Source organism: Schistocerca piceifrons, chromosome 2 (assembly GCF_021461385.2).
Source record: "Schistocerca piceifrons isolate TAMUIC-IGC-003096 chromosome 2, iqSchPice1.1, whole genome shotgun sequence".
NCBI classification, from domain to species: domain Eukaryota; kingdom Metazoa; phylum Arthropoda; class Insecta; order Orthoptera; family Acrididae; genus Schistocerca; species Schistocerca piceifrons.
The window spans coordinates 35,601,012-35,623,958 of record NC_060139.1 but is presented as its reverse complement, the minus strand read 5'-3'; the positions used below and the strand labels follow the sequence as shown (position 1 = coordinate 35,623,958).

Sequence of the window (22,947 nt, the reverse complement as noted above, 5' to 3'; positions counted from 1 at the left end):
GTGACAGGACAGGGGGGGTCAAAAAGAGTTTGGGGGGGGGGGGGTGTGTATAAGGACAGTAGGTTACCATAGGTTGAGACTGGGATGGTTTCAGGTGTGGGACGTATCTTAAGGATAACCGCCATCTGCACAGTTCAGAAAAGCTGGTCGTTAAGGGAAGCATCCAGATGGCCAGGCTTGTAAAGCAGCCATTGAAATCATTATTAATTAGCTCTTTTGTTTTAAATTATTTTTATTGAAAATCTTCAATTTTTTTTAATGACTTTGAATTAACTACACTGTGAAAACTGCTGTCAGTTGATCCAGAAGGTATAAAATTTACTAGAGTATCAATTTGTCTATTTTTAAAGAACTACTTAATAACATAACTTCATACTGCATGCATAAAGCTGTTAATATCTGTAAAGTATTTGTGTTTTAAAATAGTTTCATTCTTTTTATTATTAAATCTGCATTAAGTGTAAAATTTAATGCTAGTGATAGTCATTAGTAATTAACAAATTATATTTTTTAATGCTCACTCAAATGAAATAAGTGTTGTGTTGCTAAGTTAGCATTAATGGGTGTGGTGAAATATGTAATTTATATAAGTATAGCATGAATAACTAGTGGTATGCAATATTTTGGTTAGCTAATTTGTTGTCATTGTGGCAACTTGTAAGCCCCATCATATGTTTATGTATTTCATTCCAAGCATGTCTGCTGCAGTAACATTGAAAAGTGTAAGAATCTCAGTTACTATTGTATCTACCACATTAATGTGAGGCTGTTTACATATTAGTGTTTTTTAAAAAAAAATCCTGGAAACCAGTAGTTCACTGCATTTTCCTATCACTTCACACTTTAAATCCTCACCACTTACTAGGGTTCTTGAAGAGTGCAGTGATCAGCTCAATAATATACTTTGACATAAGCATTACACAAAGTAATATAACAATTTGTCATGTTTTCATAAATGTGTTACTTCTCCATGTAACTCATAGTATATAGTTTTTGCTTCTCATCCCATTCCCCCAGCTTGATTTTTTTGTTTTTTGTGTTGTCCTGCCCTCAGTAGCCGTTGTTGAGCCTTCTCTGGCCGATGAGCAGCGTGCTACCAACACTCTTGAGGTTAGATATCTTTTTAGTTCACACTAACAAATCAGTAACATATTTTCTCTCCCTCTGACTCACTGTTTCTTCACAGTATTAACATTACACTGACCATAGCTTATATTGTGAAAGGCTTACATGAGGGTGTTTTTTGTCTTATTTTGAGCAAGCTACAGTGGTGTAGGTGTTTGTTGTTGGGCTTTAACAAAATGCTTACAGATAACAAACTTAAATAATTTTATAATTATTTTTCAGTATGAAAGCAGAGAACAGTTGATATAAGCCATTATTCATAACAAGAATTATTAACAATACTTTGTCCATTTACTAATACTTTATAGTATCTTGTATTATAGCATGCATCTTACACTCTTGGACAGTGACTAGAAGGGTTTTGTAATGCAGATGTGTGTGACTGTCTGCTCTCCTTATAATTTTTTTTGTACTGTAAAAAGTGGAGAATTGTGTGTATACTGAGGGATTTTGTTCACATCAAGCGTTGTCATCTGAAAGTGGAAGAACATACATACAAATATATATTCCTCACTCTTGTTCCTCTAATAAAAGTCAAGAACTTACTATGGCCAGCAAATAGACAGAAAAATTTTTGCATATCTCACTGTTGGTAACATATTCACTATGGGCGATTCTGCTACAGTGCTGAAATTTAAAATTTATCCTTCAGTCTCAGTTCCACATTTACTTTTATGGTGCACTGGCTATAAAAATAAATGTGCAACTTAAGATTGTGAAATAAATTTTAAATTTACATGTCTGTTTGTACACATTGTATCCGTTAGGTTACACCTTCTAAACATCTGTAAATTATTAAGTATTTAATCCTACCAAGCACTTTATTCAATCAATTTTTACTAACAGTCATACTGTTTTCCTGCAAGGTCAATCTGCAGTTGTGTAAGCAGAAGAAGGGAGAGCACATCTAAGTAAGGTATGGAGAATCCAGTATGGAATATAACAATATTATGAAAAGGATAGTTGTTACTCACCATGCATCAGTGATGCTGAGTCACAGATAGGCACAACAAAAAGACTGTCACAAAGTGAGCATTCAGCCAACAAGGCCTTTGTCAAAAATAGACATCGGACACACACACACACACACACACACACACACACACACACACACACACACATGCTGTTCTCTCATACATGATCACAGTCTCTGGCAGCTGAAGACAGACTATGAGCAGCAATGCATGATCGGTGGGGGTAAGGAGGAAGCTGGGGTGTGGATGGGGAGGGTTGGCAAAGTGGGGGATAGTAAAGTGCTGCTGTGGGAGCATGCAGGAGCGAGGTGGAGAGGGTAGGGAAACTCTGTGCAGTCGTGAAGTTAGGCAGAGGGTGGGGGAGAGAGGGAGAGTAGCAGAAAAGGAGAGAAGTAAAAAGACTGGGTGTGTTGGAATAGAGGGCTGTGTAGTGCTGGAATGGGACCAGGGAAGGGGCTAGATGGGTAAGGGCATTGACTAACAAAGACTGAGGCCATGAGTGTTACGGGAACATAGGATACACTGCAGGGAGGGTTCCCATATGTGCAGTTCAGAAAGGCTGGTGTTGGTGAGAAGGATCCAGATGGCACAGGCTTTGAAGCAGTCACTGAAATGAAGAACATCATGTTGGGTGGTGTGCTCAGCAACAGAGTGGTCCAGTAGTTTCTTGGCCACAGTTTGTCGGTGGCCATTCATGTGTACAGACAGGAGCACTTCACCATCCCCCACCCCTACCCTGCTATCCCTCACCCTCCCCGTCGCAGCCTCCTCGTAACCTGCACCCAGTTTATCAGGCACTGTTGCTCGTGGTGTGGCTTCAGCTGCCAGAGACTTTGGTCTTGTGTGTGAGTTGTGTTTGTGCACACTCTTTTGTGTGTGTGTGTGTGTGTGTGTGTGTGTGTGTGTGTGTGTTTTTTTCTATTTTTGACAAAGACTTTGCTGGCCAAAAGCTCATTTTGTGACAGTCTTCTGGTTGTGCCTGGCTGCCATTCGGCGTCTTGATTATGTAGTGAGTACTAACTATCCTTTTCATAATATTGTGAAGGTATGGAGAAGATATACAGATCTACACTCTTGGAATGCTAGTGGAACCATGTGTGGAGGAATATGTCATGAACAATGCATCCTTCACTAGATGAGAACACATGTTCTAGATCTTCAGAGTGTTTGCTCTTGGAACTATACTGCACAGTTTGCAGGAATAATTGGACACAATACACACATACTTGACTTTGATCGTCAGCTTGGGCTGCTAGCAGCTATCTTTTAAATAGCTGTAATATTTTGTTTGTGAATATTAATGTATTTGTAGACAAATTCCTGCAACATAATAATCTGCTGTTGTAGTGATCCAATAGAAAGTGTTTATTTGCATTAAATGTTTGGGCAACATGATTTGATTACAGGTGAACAAAATTATATGCAGGTAAATTCAGTTTTCATATTCTATATTTCTAATGACTGTTAGTACATTGTGATAGTCTGAGATATCCTGTCTGTGGGACATGTGTGAAAGTACATTTAAGTGTGTGTTAATCAGGACTTCGAGCAATTACCGTTACTGAACTTGTGAAACTGTGATTCTTATTTCACTGTCATGATGTTTTGTTGGCTCCAGAAATTCAGACATAAAACAAAATATCTGAATGATGAAAATCAGTCTTGATGTACAGAAACTGTGGCTCCAGAAGTAGCAATTACAAAAGAACCTGTATTTCCTGTTCAGACAATATTTGATAGAAGACACATTGCTTGGGATTATTCTTAGGATAAAAACTGCAGACATCTGTTAGTTTTTTAAGAATCTTCATTTTTGATGTAATTGGAGGGTAACCCAGCATATTCATCAGAATAGAAGACTCTGCATTTGCAAATTGGTCAACAGTGTTTGTCAGGTTTAATTCCAATAGTTAAAGGAGCATTTCACAGCATAAATATCTTCTAACATAGTGCAGTCTTTGATATTGATGACATCCTTTGATTTTATTCTTAAGAATTTGATTTGTGCAGTTACGAAAGTGAACTAGCTTAAAATCCTAATTTCCTGACCATTCTGAGATTGGGTGTCATTGATGCACAGCTTACCATGGATATTAATGAGCACATAAAAACATTAATTGTTTTGTGCCCATTTTTAAATCTCCACCATCAATGCCAAAGGATGGAGTAAGTTCAACCCCACAACCCAAAAAAATTGAACAAAGGCTACCAGGCTATGTGACATTAGCTTTGTCTGATAAATACCATGATCATTATACAGAAGCTATAGAATATTTTTAAATTCGGAGTAGGTATTAAAATTCATGGAGAAGAAATAAAAACTTTGAGGTTCGCCGATGACATTGTAATTCTGTCAGAGACAGCAAAGGACTTGGAAAAGCAGTTGAATGGAATGGACAGTGTCTTGAAAGTAGGATATAAGATGAGCATCAACAAAAGCAAAACAAGGATAATGGAATGTAGTCTAATTAAGTCGGGTGATGCTGAGGGAATTAGATTAGGAAATGAGACACTTAAAGTAGTAAAGGAGTTTTGCTATTTGGGGAGCAAAATAACTGATGATGGTCGAAGTAGAGAGGATATAAAATGTAGACTGGCAATGGCAAGGAAAGCGTTTCTCAAGAAGAGAAATTTGTTAACATCGAGTATAGATTTAAGTGTCAGGAAGTCATTTCTGAAAGTATTTGTATGGAGTATAGCCATGTATGGAAGTGAAACATGGACGGTAAATAGTTTGGACAAGAAGAGAATAGAAGCTTTCGAAATGTGGTGCTACAGAAGAATGCTGAAGATTAGATGGGTAGATCACATAACTAATGAGGAAGCATTGAATAGGATTGAGGAGAAGAGAAGTTTGTGGCGCAACTTGACCAAAAGAAGGGATCAGTTGGTAGGACATGTTCTGAGGCATCAAGGGATCACCAATTTAGTATTGAAGGGCAGCGTGGAGAGTAAAAATCGTAGAGGGAGACCAAGAGATGAATACACTAAGCAGATTCAGAAGGATGTAGGTTGCAGTAGGTACTGGGAGATGAAAAAGCTTGCGCAGGATAGAGTAGCATCGAGAGCTGCATCAAACCAGTCTCAGGACTGAAGACCACAACAACAACATGGAATATTAAGTCTATCTGATGAAAATGTAAAACTACTCAAACCGCCTCCTACTGCGACAATTTCCTTGATAATTGTTGAAAAGAAAAACAAAAGCCTCACCAGTTAAATTAAATTGTTTGCATGCTGTAGTGGAATATTATTTGAGCTTGGGACATGACTGGATGGACTAAATATGTACATGGAAAACATGTCTTCATTTTCAAGTGGAACTGAGCTAAAAGTGTAATCATTATCCTCAACCTCAGATATTCAAACATATGCTGTTGTGGATATACAAGGTGACAATATGTAACAATTATATGCGATGAGAAGCTATAGTCTAGATGAAAATTTCTCTAGAGACAAATGGCCAAATTATTAAGGATCTCTTAAAGCATCTCAAGAGAAAGTGAATAATGGAGAATGTTGAGACCTTACCTAATAGGTCACACATGCACTATACGGAGGAAATCGCTTCTCAGGTAGCAGACATGAGTAGACCTGGTACTTAATTACATGCCATGTTCAGACTGAGGAAGGAAAAGGTCATAATGAGCACAAAAGGAAACATTTGTGCTACAAGAGAGAAATGAAATGGTGGTACAGAATAATTCGTAAATATCTTCAGGGTTTTAAAAGATGACTGAATGATAACTACAATACATACAGAAAAAAACCATACATCAGTTGATAGAGCGTCTCTCCAAGTTTCAATTCATAATGCAGCCTGCAGTGTAGTTGGACTGAGAGGGGGAAGGCTTGTCGTCACAACATGGAGATAAATCATCTGTTCTGTATTGTTGCATCAAATTAGTTCGTACTTGCAGATAAACAACCCAGTGAACAAATTTTCAGAGTGGGGTTCTTTTGTGCCTTTTTGGGCAATTCATATCAGTGACTTCAGCAAATACCACACACATACTGATGTTTTTCTTGTCATAAACATTGCCCTTATTAAGTCCCTGTAATGTGAGTTAAAACTTGACATGATTCTTCAAATGGCTCTAAGCACTATGGGACTTAACATCTAAGGTCATCAATCCCCTAGACTTAGAACTACTTAAACCTAATGACATCACACACACCCATGTCCGAGGCAGGATTTGAACCTGTGACCGCAGCAGCAGCACGGTTCCAGACTGAAGCGCCTAGAACTGTTTGGTCACAACAGCCAGCTGTAATTCTTCACTCCAATGATATGTGGTATGTGTATTTTGTATATGTCTTGTAGTTTGTGTGCAGTCTGTTTTCTGTACACCCAAGAGGTATACTGTTAGTTTACTATGACAGTGTCATGTTAATGCCCCAGAAATAATCTCACTTATAATGATAGAGCAAATAAGCTGTCAACAACATAAGTATATAGTAGTGAAATCTAAAATTCCTCATTTGGATTTGCAGCTCCTTGTGTTTACCTTGTATGCAGTTAAAATTGTAGGATGTAAGGTCTGCCGGTTATGCAAAACACCATTTTTTCCAAGTACCCAAACGTGTTTCGGCACCACTGTGGGCTTCCGTTTTATTTAATCTTTACACTTGGTGTGCATGATTTTTCATGACAAGCTCTTTTATTCTCAGCATCATGGTGAGGTGTCATGATGCACATGTAAATACAACACGGTTTATCACTAATAAGGTCGTAAAAGCACTTTGCACTTCACCAAAACACAGTGTAATTGGGGTTGTTGTGTGTACCAGCCCAGTCAGTGTGATATTTATGTGTGCATCAAGACACCTCACCATGATGCTGAGAATAATACGGCTTGCCACGCGAAAACGTAACAAGGTACCTGTAATAAATAATACACAAGTGGTTGTGAAAAATTATGCAGACCAAGTGTAAAGATTAAATAAAATGGAAACCCACTGATGATGGCACAGTGGTGCTGGAACATGTTTGGGTAATTGGAAAAAAACTGTTTTTTGCATAACTGGCGGACCTCAAATCCTACAATTCTAAAATTCCTGTTGGGTTGTGTATATTACATACCTACCTGACAAGAATTCCTAAGAAGTTTTGGTCACACGTAAGGTTTATATATGGACCAAAGGCACCCACACAGTTACCTGACTAATCTAACTGGAACAAAATAGAAAGAAACACAGACATGGATTAAATTGTGCAAGGAAGAGGGTACAAATGGGTCCTCCTTCAAATCGTGCCATGAGTAAAGAAATGATAGATACTGAGATAAGTGACTGAGGAATAGAAAACTAAAAATCAGTCACATTGTAAAAGCAATGTAACATGGCGGAATACATGTGTTATTCTATATAATTATGTGAAAGAATTTACTTCTCTTGTAGCAGCAGTATATCACCCTAGGTTAATGGAACAACGAAGCATTCCAGGTGATTGGAAAAAGGTGCATGTCATTCTCAAATTCAAGAACAGTCATCAGAAGTGCCTAACTGGAGGCCTCTTGCTAATCTTAGCCTGTTCTAGGATTATGGAACACATTTTATGTTTTCAATTTTTTTTTTTTTCTGGAAAAGTTCCTCTGTAGTGATCAACATGTGACCAGAAAGCATTCAGTACAGCACCACACTGTTGCCAAGGAAACAAAATGGTCTTTTAGAATGTCAAACTATGTGATTTGACTGTGGGCTTCTTAGCAGATGGAACTCAGAAAATCATACTTAAAGATGATTTTAAAGCCATACTTAATTATGAAAATCATTTTTGCGAAAGTAGAATCAGGTGTACTCAACAGGAGTGTTGTGTGACCATTACAATACACGTATAAATGATCAGATGAATAACATCAGTATGTTTGTGAATGAAGCTACTTTAATGAAGTGACAACACTACAAAATTTTAATGAAGTGCAGATACCTGTGTAGGATCAACGTTTTGCCCAGGACTGAAAGTTCTCTCTGTCAACAAAACATACTGTGCATAAATAGGTAGAAATACCGACTATATTTAAACTACACAATGTTTGGACGATCACTGACAGTGCTACAACTGTAAAATATATAGGAGTATATGTCTGTAGTTATTTAAATGGAATAATCCCTTAAAACTAGTTGTAGAAAAAGGCATGTCCCAGAATGAAATGTATTGAAAGAGTAATTAATGAAGTTCACCTTTAACAGAGACAGCACACAGACAATTCATTCAACTGATTCTTGAGTACTGCTTGTCACACTTCGCCCTTACCAAATGGTATGAATGGAAGAGAGAGAGTATATTGTACAAAGAACAGCATGTTTCATCATGGTTTTATTTAGTAAGTGTGCGAGCATCACAGATAAACTTACCCATTTTCAATGACAAATTCAATGAGAAGGGTTTTGTGCATCGGTGAGATGTTTAATGTTAAAATCATGGGGACATGTATTCCAAGAAGAATTTTACTTTCTCCTACGTATATCACACTCATCTGCAGGCTTACTGCACCCATACTTTCCATGCACCATTCAAGAATGAAAGGGGAAAATGACCCAAAAGTACTTCTGCCCACAGCCGAAAGGCGACTTGTTAAGTATAGATTAGATGCCTATATCGACATTCAGAAGCAAATGTGATGTGTTTCACTGAATAAAGTTGAGTGTATCACTTGAGTTATCCTGCGGTTCACCTTGTCCTTACGTGATTGTTGTGCTTACAACTTATGTCAAAAGAAATAAACAGTGATTAGAACAGTATTGTGATTAGTTTATGGAAGCACTTCTTAAATGAAAATATACCTAAATTAATACTCATATTCTTTCAGTAACACAATAATGATTATTAAACTCATTAAAATATTGTAGTTTTAGTTTTATGGGAAATCCTTCCAACATTCCAAGCCTTGTGATTTTTGTCTTGTAAGCTGTCAACATGCTCTAAAAGTAGTTGTATGGTGAGTAAGTGGATAAATGTCAGACTAAAATTACAAATGTTCAGGGTACAATGCTCGAATAGTGTTAGAACTTTTTCTGTCACATACTGTTTCTTTCTCATATGACAATGATTTATAGGTGAAAATGCGAAGTTACCCCATCCTCTAGAATGCATGCTAAACTGTAGATCCCCTTTTTCTCTGTGAAGGATTTTATGAAACTAGTTTTACTAAAGTACCTCCCTAGAGTCATGCCACTATTATAAAATTTTTCATCATAGTTGTTTGAGAATGGGTGCTAAAAAGTTACTCTTCAGTGCAATGACATGTAATATTGGTGGTTAGTATATTTGCTTGAAAAGGAAGAGAAATGAAAAATAATTGTGGGTGAAATTGATTATAACAAGAAGAGTAGCTCACAGTGTTCACCAGATTTGATTTGCGAGTAACAATGTCAGGACACCAAGCATTATAAAAATTATTGTAGCTTTGTTTTTCTGTCGAGTAGTTGTTTCAATTTTATCCATAATATTTCAACGAGAGACCCAGCCATCGTCTTCAGATGCTGCAAGTTTTGCTGTTATGTGTACTCACTGCCTGGACTCCAACCAGACTGTGAACTATTGTTGGTCTCAAGTCACTATTCATAGCCGATCAGTTCCCAACATTCACTATTCCATTTGATGCTCTTTTGATTTTAAGAGCTCGCACTGATGTTCAATGAAACACAAATCCTCTCAGCATTTTCTAAGTAGAGTTGCTGTCCCAGAAACTTGAGGTCTGCACCACTATACTGGTCTCATCATACTTCACTTCATGATTGTATCAAAGGTGGTGCTTGGTAACAGCTTATTTGCATAGTGACTTTAGTTGGATATGTCACTGATGCACTTTAAATCTGGCCCCGACTGTGTTGATAGTCTAAGACATTCCACATTTGTACGCAATGTGATACATACTCAGCTTTCAGAGGCCGGTATCATCTTCAGCATTACAAAGAATACTTTTTATCTTATTTGAAGGCTGGCAAAGTACACTAGATACCCTGCTTCCATAGGAGTCTACTGATCTTTCCAAATAGTGGGCCAGTATAAGACAGATAAGTGATTTTTGGTGTCTCCTCCTCAGTTTGTCTTAATGTCTTTCTAGGCATTCGTGATTTTGACTGCATCTTTCATTCAGTTTGATTGATCTGAGTACCCATTCTTTCAGAACACTGTTCACAGTTGTTATAATTCTCCAGAGAGTTTCCCCTTATCTGAAAATGTTAGTGCTCTATTTACCAGAGTATTTAACACTAAATTTCTTTGTGACGGATGGTGGTTCCTTAGTTTCATCATGAATTTTACATTATGATGTATTGTAATCCAATGTGGGTTGCAACATACATACTTAGAAGATCATGCTCAGATCAGAGGTGATGCATGATTTGAGGACATCATTTGCTTCGTACACAAATGTCTGTGTACAGGAGTGAAACGGAGATGGGGTCAAGCTGAAATTTTTCAGGTCTTCATAGTTGGAAACAGCTCTGAATGACTTGAATGTTAGCTAAGGAGGCAGATAGAGTGGTGCTCTAGGTTCAAGTACTCATCACAGTGAAAGTGACATACAGACGTAGGTACACATGTAGACAAGTGTACAATGGAAACCAATAAATCTAGTCCAGGGGTACATACAGGCAAGCTTTGCAAGTTGTCCTTAGTGTGAAAGTTTGACTGAGTATAATGCTCACTTACGTAGTATCTGCTGTAGGCTGCTAGCCATCAGAGGGTCCTTGATGTGGAATTCTGCCTTGCTTGACATTTGGGGCTTTTTGCTTACATATGGTACGTGATTGTGTCACTTTTTACCTCCAAATCACTATCAGTGAGCTTAAAATCAGCAGTTTGCCAATGCATGTGATCTCTTAATATATTGACAAAAATGGCTTGCACTGTATTTTTCTACTTCAGTTACAAAGCTTGCAGCTAATATTCATATTTACATGATTTTCCTTTTGTTCTTGGCAACTTTTCATGACTGAGTCATTCCAGATGGATGTAGTTGAAATGTTCCAGGAACTCTTGAAGCTTTTCTGCTCCTTGTGGCCACACCACAAATTTATCATCTACATACTGATAGAAACGTATTGGTTTCAACTTCGGTGGATTCTAGTGCCTTTGCTTCAAAGTTTTCCACGTATAGATTCACCACAACAGGTGACAATGGACTGCCCGTTGCCATACCACGATTTTGTTCATAATATTTTCTGTCAAACAGGAAATAAGTAGATGTCAGATCATGCCTAGAAATTTCTGTGAAACAATCTTCAAACTTTTCTGTGATTAGTTCCTAGGGATCAGAAAGTGGAAATCTCATAAAGAGGGAGACTACATGGAAACTGACCATAATCGATTGACATGGTGTACAAAGTCAGCGGAGTTGTGGATGTGGTGTTTGCACTTCCCCACATATTCACCGAGAATGCACTTCAAGTATTTTTCTAGCTGAGTGTGCGTAAGTATTTCTCTTAAAGGAATTCCTTCCTTGTGTATCTTAGGAAGGCCATATAGTTGTGGTAGCACTGCTGCCTTTGTTTCAAGACTCTTAATGATGTTATATGGCAAACCTAACTCATTGAGAAGAGTCATCACCTCCCTCGTGTTTTTATTTGTTGGATCAACATCTATCTGTATGTGTGCAATGTCATTCAAACGATTGAAAATCTTATTGTAATCCACATGTGACGTGGACTGTAGTACTGCCCACTTGGACTGCAGCATTGCCCGTATCAGCTGGCAGAGCTACAGTTTCCTTGTCCTCCCACAGATTTCAAAGTGCTACTTGTTCTTCCTTGGAGATATTTGATCTTAGCATTGTTGTTTTGGTAAGTACTCTACAGGTTTCACGACAAACCACCTGTGCTGCTTCCGGTGGGAGAGAAGCTACAACATGCTCCATTTAAGCATATTTTAGGTATTCGTGAAGTTTAGACCCTTAGCAAAGATCTTCACTCTACTCTCATCCAGATATTTGTCTGTGAGATTTTCTGCAGTAGGGCTCCCAGCATCTTGTCTTGGCTTTCTGTGCAAGCAATTGAATTTTGTTTTCTGGCATGCAACCCTTTTTAACTGCATTAATTCCACTTGTGACCAAGTCGCATGCAGAGAGTTTAGCTGACACGTGAAGATGGAGGAGAAACTCTTTGGTGATTTAGCTAAGAGAAGAATGTACAGATCTCTGGGTCACAGTGTACGTAGAAAACCTACACAAACTGACCTCTGTCTCCGTGCCTTCAGCCATCGCCATCTGTCACAAGATATTTGGTACTGAAGACTCTGGTTAATAGAGCTCTCATACTTACAGGCAAAGGAAGCCTTGCTGAAGAATTACAACTTCCGGCAATAGTATTCTGAAAGAATGGGTGTTCAAATCATCAAATTAAATGGGTGATGCAGTCAAAATGAAGAATGCCTGAGAAAGTGGTTGAGACAGATAGGAAGAGAAGCAAAAAACTGCTTATCTTTCTTATGCTGGTCCAGTATCTGGAAAGGTCAGTAGACTCCTATGGATACATGGCATCCAGTGTATTTCGCTCCTTTCAACTAAAATAAAAACTATTTTTTGTAATGTTGAAGAAGATCAAGGCCTCTGAAAGCTGGGTGTGAATCTCATTCCATATGAATGCGACATGTCTCAGGTGGAGGCAGAATAGTTGAGGAGAGATGTAAGCTACATTAACAACATATCTGATGAAAAACAGCCAAACGAATCGGCTGTCGTCGAGCACTGCCTAGAATATAAACTATGAAATGAAATAGGATGACATCAGTATCATGGTGCAAACCCCAAGTTTCCGAGACAGAATAATTAATGAGTCTATCGAAATAATCAGGAAACCTAATAAACAGGGATGGCAGTTTTAATTTAAATAACTTTGGGTCCGGCACTCAATTTATTAACTTCTTGCTGGCCATTAAATCTACCAGAGTTGGAAAACACTGAGATAATTTGCATTTCACGAGATACCAGCGCAAGATTGAAAACACAAGAAAGCAACAAAGGGCATAGTGGGCATTGGGGAATTGAACTCTATTATAAATAATAGTGTGAGACAATAGTTTACAGTATGGTTGGAGCACAGGCAGCATATACACATAACACCAAAACTTGCAGCACCTGAAGAAACCTTGTTTTCAAAAAGGTAAAAAACTTGGCAGAATATCTGGAAGTACACTGTTAAACAAAAATTGTTTGAGAGTGTACCTTAAGTTTGTGCTTATGAAAGTAGCACCTATATTTGCAAACATGATACCCATTTAACAAACGCGTTTTCTGGTAAAAATCATCTTGTGGGAAACTAAAATTTAGTGTTTATTTCAATTAAAAAAACAGGCGATGCAGAAAGATGACTTCTTTCAGCAAATGTTTAACAGCTGTGGACCCATGCATAATTTTTTTTTAAATCTACTGTTATTACTCTCACTATCTCAGCCAAGTACCACTTTCTCTGCTGTCATCCACCATGCAGTCGCTTCTAGCATCTGATTGTTGCAGCATTTAGTTCCCTCTTTACTAAGACATGATCATGGTTGTGACAGTAGTGACACACCAAGTAAACTTAATTAGTTTTGGTCTGAAGTCCACAACACCAAAAACAACAACAGTGTTGTTGTGAGAAATGCTGAGTATTCACTGGCAAACTTTTATAAAATCACCCCTAGTACACTTTCAAATATTTTACAAAAGGAATTTTATAAATTGTCTTTTCCAATGTAATATGGACCTAATTGGCTGTATAAGTCACTTTAAAGGTAGCAAGAAGGCAGTGCTTAGTGAAACTCTGTGGTGTTCAAATCACCTGTAGAGTTGAGGACAGCTTTAGTTTTTATATGCTAATTGTATGGTAGATTATGAAAAAATTTTGTAGGTTCCATTATGGTGTAAGCCATTCAATGACATAATTTTAGCAGATCGTGTCTCGATTTCTCTGCTGCTTTTCCCTTGGAACTCTGCACTTGGTCTCACTAGTTTGAATGGATTCATTTAGTAAGTTTTCTTATACTATTCACTATGAATAGCAGACATTTGTTTAAGACAGTCTACTATCCGATTAGGCAAGAAATTGAAGTGTCTTATTGTTGTGTATGGCACCTACCATGGAATATAAAGTGTGTGTTTCCTCCCAGGTTTTCATGAAGCATTCTTTATATGAAAAGCATAAAAATGTTGTTGAGCTTCTTAACCAATGCACAATCATTTTCCAACTGTAAGCTTTAAACAGACGGGCCGCTGAAAACAGTGGGCCGCTGATTGATGCATAACATGACTCCCAAACCATTTCTCATAATCAGAGACTTTAGGCACGTAATGCTGAGCTTTAAAATGGATGAACTTGGCCCTAGGTTTGAGTTGCTCATTGTCTCATCTCCACTTCAGCTGGGTTATCCTCTGCCATAAGTTTCCTAGTTTGCTCCCCCATCCTAATACGAGGCACATTTCTAAAGTAAATATAATTTTACAAATATTGCCACTAACTGCATGAATGTCACAAAGTTATTTTCATTTCTTGCTTCGACTGAATAAGTTTCTCGTGCTTATTATTTTAGGGAGTTGACTAAATGAAAGTAGTAATGTTAGGTTGGTTAGTCACAGTTAGCGACATTCTTCTGTTTGTATGCATAAATTGATCTTACATTATGGCAAATGCTTGAACAGTGTGGAAGGCTATGTAGGAAAATGGTTATAATCATGTACTATCCAATTGAAATAGACAAATAGGAAATATGAAACTTCCTGGCGGATTAAAACTGTTTGCCGGACCGAGACTGCAACTCGGGACCTTTGCCTTTCACGGGCAAGTGCTCTACCAACTAAGCTACCCAAGCATGACTCACATCCCATCCTCACAGCTTTACTTCCGCCAGTATATTTCCATATTTACTTTCTGGGTGCACTTATTAGATTGCCCTCAATGAATAGCTAGCAAATAAACTAGGAGTAACCTTTAGAGATGATTGGTTAGCTAGCAAATAAAACACCGCACAGACAGTTAATTGTTTTTGAACTCTAAGGTGGCATATAGAATTGTCATTCATTTCACTGTTCAGTTATAAATGTCATTAACATCCATGGCAAGTGAAATCTGTGTATCAGACTGGAACTTGAACTCGGATGTTTTAGCAGTATCTCATTGAGCATACAGGTTTTACTTTTTGGAAGCTCATTGTGATGTAAGCAGTAAAAATATGTGATTTTTGTCCTTTTTGTAGTTCTCAGTTATAACATGAGGCAGCTTGTTTGAGACAATAAGTAATTCTCCAGAACTAGTGTGAGGTGTGTGATCTGAGATAGCTCAATGACCAACCACATCCAGGAAACCTTCAAGTGTCTTGGGTCACAAAGGCCAAGGGCAGGCAAACAATTACAGAAACACAGATCTTGGACTCAATCAGTAATCCAGTGAGCTTATGCCTTTCATTCTGCTTGCACTGCAGGAGTACGTAAAGCCATCAGAAGGATTTCTGGTCAAGATGACCTTGAAACATCATCCTGAAAGTGGCACAGCATTTTACGAGGACCATTGTCACTGTCACCCATCAGCCAGCTTTTCGGTGTTAATTTAAGAGAGAGATACTTGAAGCTTGAGTTCTGGTAATGAAGCATTAATTCTTTCTTCTCCTTATGGAAGCTGAATACTATGTAGATTGAGAGAACTGGCAATGCAGTCATTCATGATAAAATTCAGTACTATGTGTTACAACACGTAGGAAATTAACCAAAGGTAATCTGGATTCCGCATTTCATCAGATATGGCAGATAGGGCTGCTTTCCAACCAGTGGGGAGGTATGCTAGTCACCTAGAACTCTAACAAGGCTGAAGTACTGCTATACAAACACTGACGAAATTGCATTGTGAGACTAATCTTGATAGAGGCATGAAGTGGCTGTGCAAAGTCCATTTGAAGTATGATAGATCTTCTTTGGCTGAACAAACTATAGAAAACTTGTTAATTACTTTCAGATTTATGTGAGTCTTGTTCCAACATCAATTTTTGTACTCACAATATCCTCAAACAGATGCTTGAAGGGGTATTTCATGGATACTTGCCCTTTAAGTAATCCTTCTTCCATCATCAGTTTTTGAGATATTGAGTTGGCAGAATCCTGTCAGGTTACTGTCTCTCAACATTTAAGTTAAGTGTGATTTTGTTTGCTGTTGCTATTAATAATATAACATCAATGGTTTGGATTCTGCAGAGAAGCCCACATTTATGGATAATTTTGGAAGCAGTTGATCCTCTTGTAGTCTTCCAACAGTAGCATCAGTTGTAACTTATTACTTTGAAATTAGAGTAATGGCTCACAACCATTGGATTTTACATTGTCTATTTGTGCTAGTTTTAAACACATTTGTCCATTTGTAATCTATCAGACAGCCGTCCAGGTTCAGTCTCTTTAATATTGTCCTTGTTAATGCTGCAATTCAGACCATTTAATACTGTAACAAGTTGACTGCCATTAGGCCTCTGCGGCCCACAGCAGAGCCTTATGCTGCATCCTGGCTGGGCTTGGCAGTGAAACATCTGCCACTATGTGTGCAGCAGTCAAAGTGTTAAAAAATCTGAAAGCAGGAGCACTCAAGGTGCCAAATATTTTGAAGTGTTATAGTTACAGGTATGAGAAACAGGCAGATTATATGTGCTTCAGTATCTTGAAGCTTTTTTATGATCCTAAATCAATTATTGATACACATATTGCATTTCAGTAAGGCCTGCGTACTTGAAAATAATAGACACTGTTCATCATTAGCAAATCTAAGTGATGACAGCAAACAACTGTGTTGCCACGCACTCACCATGGAAACCTTCTTTCATGAATAGTATGTGAGCAGTTATGCCCACACTACCAACGTATTGCAGTGCTTCACTAGGGCTGGAGTTGTTTTTCACTTTGGTTAACCAAAAAATAAAGGAATCAGATGGGTTAAAGCGCCAAAAGGACTGGGTTGTGAAGGTTGAGCGACAGATCGCTCAGAATCCAGATTGAGTGAGGTCCATCTGCTGTGAGAATGTTGGGAGACAAAGATGAAGGGGCAGTACCAGGTAGAATAGGTCATATATGACACTGTTAAGCATTTCAGTCTGTAGGTAATAGAAGGACAGAGTAAGACTTAAAGATGGATTAAGAGGAAGAGAAAATTTGAATGAATTGTGCAGTTAAAATTTGGGAGGAAAGCAGAATAGGAGGCATGAAAAACTAAATCTTTATCTCTCCCCTCAAATATATCTCGCACTTCCCGATAACTTGGAAGCTAGCAAATCCTACAAAATCTAAGCAGAACAACATATGAAGACACACATGTTGTTTGCCATCTAACACATATTCACAGCACTGCTTTTTGATATATATGAATGACAAGCACTAGACTGGTTCTACATACAAATGGGCTCAAAAGAAATGTCCACCTAGGAGACACCCAGTATCCAGTTGCTGAGCACATTTGACAGCATGACTAAAAGAACACTGGTCATTAAGATCCTCCCACACTGTAGTAATTTACCCGAACTCTGGATATGGAAGCTTGCTCCCCAACATATTGATACATCCTGCTAACCTCGTGGACTTAAGCTACAGTAACACATACAAACCCTTTTTTAATTGTTTAAATTTCATTTCTTATTTTTTCTTTTTCCACCCCCCACCCCCTCATGTATTTTCTTCTCTCCCTATCCACTTACTTCTAGCTCTTAAATCCACATCTCATTTCTCTTCCTCTTCCTTTTTATTTCTTTACTTCTCACTCTGGCCTGTCACTACTGGACTAATGATGACATAGGGCTTATCAGTGTACAATTTTTAATACCTTGACACCTCTGTCATATCTTCATGTTTTTCTCCTATTGTCCTCACAACAAATGGGGCCCACTCACTCTGAGGTGGCACCTTGGGTTTTTTTTTTTTTTTTTTTTTTTTTTTTTTAGTGAGTTCTGCAAATAAATAGCAGTACAGATAGCTGGGCTCAATCTGTGGGACTACTGTACACAATGATTTTGCCTATGAAATGAAAATTCCAAATGAATGTACCATTTAAGAGGCAGAATTTCATCTGATCTTAAGAGCAATGTAGCCGTATTAAGCATAGCATTACAATATTAAGAGCAATGTAGCAGACAGATTTAATTGTGCCATAAAATTCCTTGTGTTCTCTTTGTCCCCTGCAAATATTTAAGTCTGTTCACACCCTTTTCCAACTATGAAGACAGTGGATGGTTTTTTTTTCATTCTCCTAGATGTCATTTCACATGAGAAGCCACAGAAATGTACAGGGTGATTCAAAAAGAATATCACAACTTTAAAAATGTGTGTTTAATGGAAGAAACATAATATAACCTTCTGTTACAAAGAGTATTTAAAAAGGTTTTTTTTTTTCACTCAAAAACAAGTTCAGAGATGTTCAATATGGCCCCCTCCAGACACTCGAGCAATATCAACCCGATACTCCAACTCGTTCCACACTCTCTGTAGCATATCAGGCGTAACAGTTTGGATAGCTGCTGTTATTTCTCATTTCAAATCATCAGTGGTGGCTGGGAGAGGTGGCCGAAACACCATATCCTCAACATACCCCCATAAGAAAAAATCGCAGGGGGTAAGATCAGGGCTTCTTGGAGGCCAGTGATGAAGTGCTCTACCACGGGCTGCCTGGCGGCCGATCCATCGCCTCGGGTAGTTGACGTTCAGGTTTCATAACTAACCGTTTTCGTAGGACTCTCCATACAGTTGATTGTGGAATTTGCAGCTCTCTGCTAGCTCTGCGAGTCGATTTTCCTGGGCTGCGAACAAATGCTTGCTGGATGTGTGCTACATTTTCATCACTCGTTCTCGGCCGTCCAGAACTTTTCCCTTTGCACAAGCACCCATTCTCTGTAAACTGTTTATACCAACGTTTAATACAACACCTATCAGGAGGTTTAACACCATACTTCGTTCGAAATGCACGCTGAACAACTGTCGTCGATTCACTTCTGCCGTACTCAATAACACAAAAAGCTTTCTGTTGAGCGGTCGCCAGTCGCCATCTTAGCATCAACTGACGCTGACGCCTAGTCAACAGCGCCTCAAGCGAACAAATGTACAACTAAATGAAACTTTATAGCGCCCTTAATTCGCCGACAGATAGTGCTTAACTCTGCCTTTTGTCGTTGCAGAGTTTTAAATTCCTAAAGTTGTGGTATTCTTTTTGAATCACCCTGTATTAGTCAATATAGCAATTACAAATTCTTACACTGAGTGTGTTGTACGATATTCTGTCCTTTTACATGCCACAACCTAGTTGTCAGTTAGAAACGAAAGCAAGGTATTATAAGAAATGTTCAGGTAAATCCACCACTTGACCTTGGTGTGCAAAAAGCTGTGCCAGGCAAATGCAAGTATGGTTCCTTCATCAAAGCTGTGGCAATTTCCTTCCCTGTCCTTGTTCAGCTGTGTTGATTGTCAGTCTTCAGTGACTGCAGTGTTGCCAAATGGCAGATTCTAAACTTCATTTTATAGCAGGTGCTTAGTCAGGTTGAAGTGCTCCTAACATGGCTTCAACTTAAACACTTCCCAAGTGGAGTATTGGTGTCTCTTTCTGGTGAGAAAATTCATAAATAGTGACAGCTTGTAATAGGCAAATTCCAATACCGCATATTTAAACAAAATATTTTAATTGAAACAGATCATGCATGAGATTACCTGCTGTTTTTTAAACAGTGAGGGAGCATAAATATTAATACAGTGAACTTAAACCTCGAGTGGACACACCTATGTATAAAGTGCGCCAACCACAAATAAAATTGTTTTGCATCTTTCCATTGTTGTTTCATGATTGTAAGCCCTTACCTATTCCTTCATTATTGTCATATGTCCAAGTGAGCAGCAATAATATAAAATAAACAGCAAGTTAGGTGAGAAGAAAATTACAATATGTGCAAGAAAATGGCTCAGATTACAAGCTAACAGTACATGATGAGGCTGTTTCCTATGAGATAACTGGTAACTGAACAAGCAGATGGCTGGTATTTAATACTTTGAGTGGGTCACTACTTAGGGTAATGTCTTGTCCTTGGCAGCAAAGTGAAGTAATGATATTTTATTATTGTTTAAATAGTGCTTTAGCTCATATTATGTAAGTTTATTTTATTGTTATTTCACTAAACTAAGATTAAACTGTGATTTTGCTCATAAATATTTACCTTGGAACATGGTACATGCATACAAAGTGGTCCACACACCCGCTCATATTATGAAATATGGTGTGCCCGCTCAAGGATTAAATTTGGCAAGGTACAAATGCCTATCAAGTTTCAAGATACGTGGTTTTCATTGTTTTCCTAAATTGATCAAGTCTAAAACCTAGATGATTCCTTTTAATAGGCCATAGTCTGTTTCCTACCTCTTCCTTGTACACTTCAAGGTGTAATGACCATAATGTTAATGACATTTTTTTTTTTGAAACTATGATATTCATATTTGTTGTCAAATGGCTGTTCTATCGAATCAATTGGCAATTATTACTGCAGCTTCTGTTTGTTACCCTTATTGCATTTAAGATGTGTATTTATTTAAAGTACTACTCAGTATTAATAATTTCAGAACTTGGATAATTGATTTTTAATGTACAGGTCCTCATGACTGACAGAGACCAAGTGTAACTTTAATTATTTATTTTATTTTGTAATCTTACAAACTTTACCTTTTAACTGCAATGGGCTTAAATTATTCTAGTAAGGATACTGATATCCTTGTGAATGAATGTTCATTACAAAATACTGATAATAATCTTCAACTAATTAATACAATTCCAGGAATGCCTGGAAAGAACACACAACAGAACACCCCAATAAACACAATTATTTGGTATTTAGTGTCTGTACACCATTGAACATGTCCTCTATATGGCAAATGATTGTTTCTGTTCCTCCTCATTGTGTTCGTAAGAGTGATTGAAGGACAGTACTCTTGCAGCATCAAAAATGTATCACATTTTATTCAGAAAAAGTTTACCTCCAGGCAGCAACATTGTAAGACATGAATTTCCAAATCACTGCAGATGCAGAGGAAGAATAGCACTATGGCTGGATGTGTCATAAGCATTTACATGGTAATAGAGTTTCATGCAAAACTCGGATTTGTAAAAATTATTTATATTTCTGTCTGTTCACCTTTAATGGCAATATATTTAAAAGTGGTGTACACTGGACTTCAGTGAGCAGTATGTGAGCAAGTTGTGCTCTCGTGAAGTATGTATTACAGGATTTAGTGTAAGCAATAGATTCAGTAGCAGTTACTGGTTTAATTAACTAACATGAATTTCATATTACTGTTCTCCATTTATTGACTGGTGTTAGCTGTCTTCACACGATTGCTTAGATAAATACCCTGTTATATAATACTGTTTTTAAAATGATCTAATTACTTTGCAGATTAAATCACGCAAAGCCCCATTAGCAAGAATGGAAGATTTAGAAGTGGAAATTCCAGTTCAGTCTTAAGTGTCTTCCAGCTGCTACAAATACAGGAATTCATCTTGCCATCTGTCTCTAATTTTTGCATGAAAATAGCACGTGGACTTAATGAACACTATAGAGACTGGTACCATTTTTGTAAATGCTGAATGTTTTTCTGTGGAACACACTTTTAGACATTCCAGGAAGACTTCATGTTTGTGTCATTGTACAAAATATGGCAGCTTAATGTAATTTTATTTTCAAGCCTGAAAAGCTCTTTGTAGTGAATAAATAAAGGGCAAATTGCTTTTCAATGCTCCATGTGCAAATGAAAAGTAGGCAGCAAAACATGTTGTGACTTATGTGAATCAGTATTTTTAATAGGTAAAACAATTAATTTTGTTTATAGACTAATTTTATTTCTGCAAATACTTTTATTACATTTTATAATGGACGTAAATGTGTAGCTAGCAGCTGAGACTTAATTTAAACATTTACAATAATACGAATGCCATACTGCCTGTTGCATCTCATTTTTTCTGAGAAAAGCAGGTGTTGTTACTGCAGAAGTGGTGATGGTTTTTAATAATGTGAGTGTGTGTGTGTGTGTGTGTGTATGAGAGAGAGAGAGAGAGAGAGAGATTTTATTACTCATGATTGAGTGTTTGGCATTTTGTTGAAACATTTGTGACTTGTAATGAAAGACTTACATAATACACATTTTAATGTAAAACTGTTGCCTGCATACCAGCTTATGCTGTGACTGCATAGCTTTCAGCTGTGCAGCAAATTTGTTGCCTAATGTCTTTTATAGCATGAGATAAATTTTTGTAAAATGTTTCATCATTTAATACTTGTTAAAACTGCCATGACTGTAAATAAAATATTCAAAGGCTTTTGAAACATCACTTCCAATATGCAGAATGTATGGAGTGGAAATAAAATATTTTTCAATTCAGTTCTTTCTTTTCTAGTTAAATTATCAACACTCCCTGTTAGAATTAAACTCAATTAGGAGAATGTTAACAAAGGGACACATTCTTCAAGATATTAGTCATCATATACACATATGAGAGCTACATTATAGTTATGATATAGCTGTTTTATTTCATGAAGAGCACAGGCAAAACAAAATAAAGCAATAGATATACAAGCTTCTGTTCTGTAATCAACAATATATTATCACAAAATGCATGGAAAAACGTTAAATTTCTATCAGGCAAGGGAACAAGTAAGCTTTAGAAAAACACATAAAACAATAGATCAGTTACAAATTGTGAGTAAAATTGCAGAAAGGAGCAATGAGTATGAATCGCCAATTTGTCTGGGATTCATAAATTCAGAGAACAATTTTGACACGTTTCAACAAAATAGTATCAAACGCCCTCGAGGAACAAGGAACTGATTCAGCCAATGTTAGTATATTAAACTACAGTTACAGCTTCCACTGAAACA

The 22,947-nt window shown here is 37.5% G+C and overlaps 1 protein-coding gene across 1 annotated transcript in view; it reads left to right on the top strand.

Moving 5' to 3' along the window:
• LOC124774002 (lethal(2) giant larvae protein homolog 1) overlaps positions 1-22,421 on the top strand; it is a 354,779-nt gene extending 332,358 nt beyond the window's left edge. Inside the window, 2 exon segments of the mRNA XM_047249448.1 lie at positions 1,055-1,110; positions 21,469-22,421. Coding sequence (XP_047105404.1) covers positions 1,055-1,110; positions 21,469-21,537 — 125 coding nt within the window. The 3' untranslated portion in view covers positions 21,538-22,421.
• The last annotated feature ends 526 nt before the right edge of the window (positions 22,422-22,947 follow it).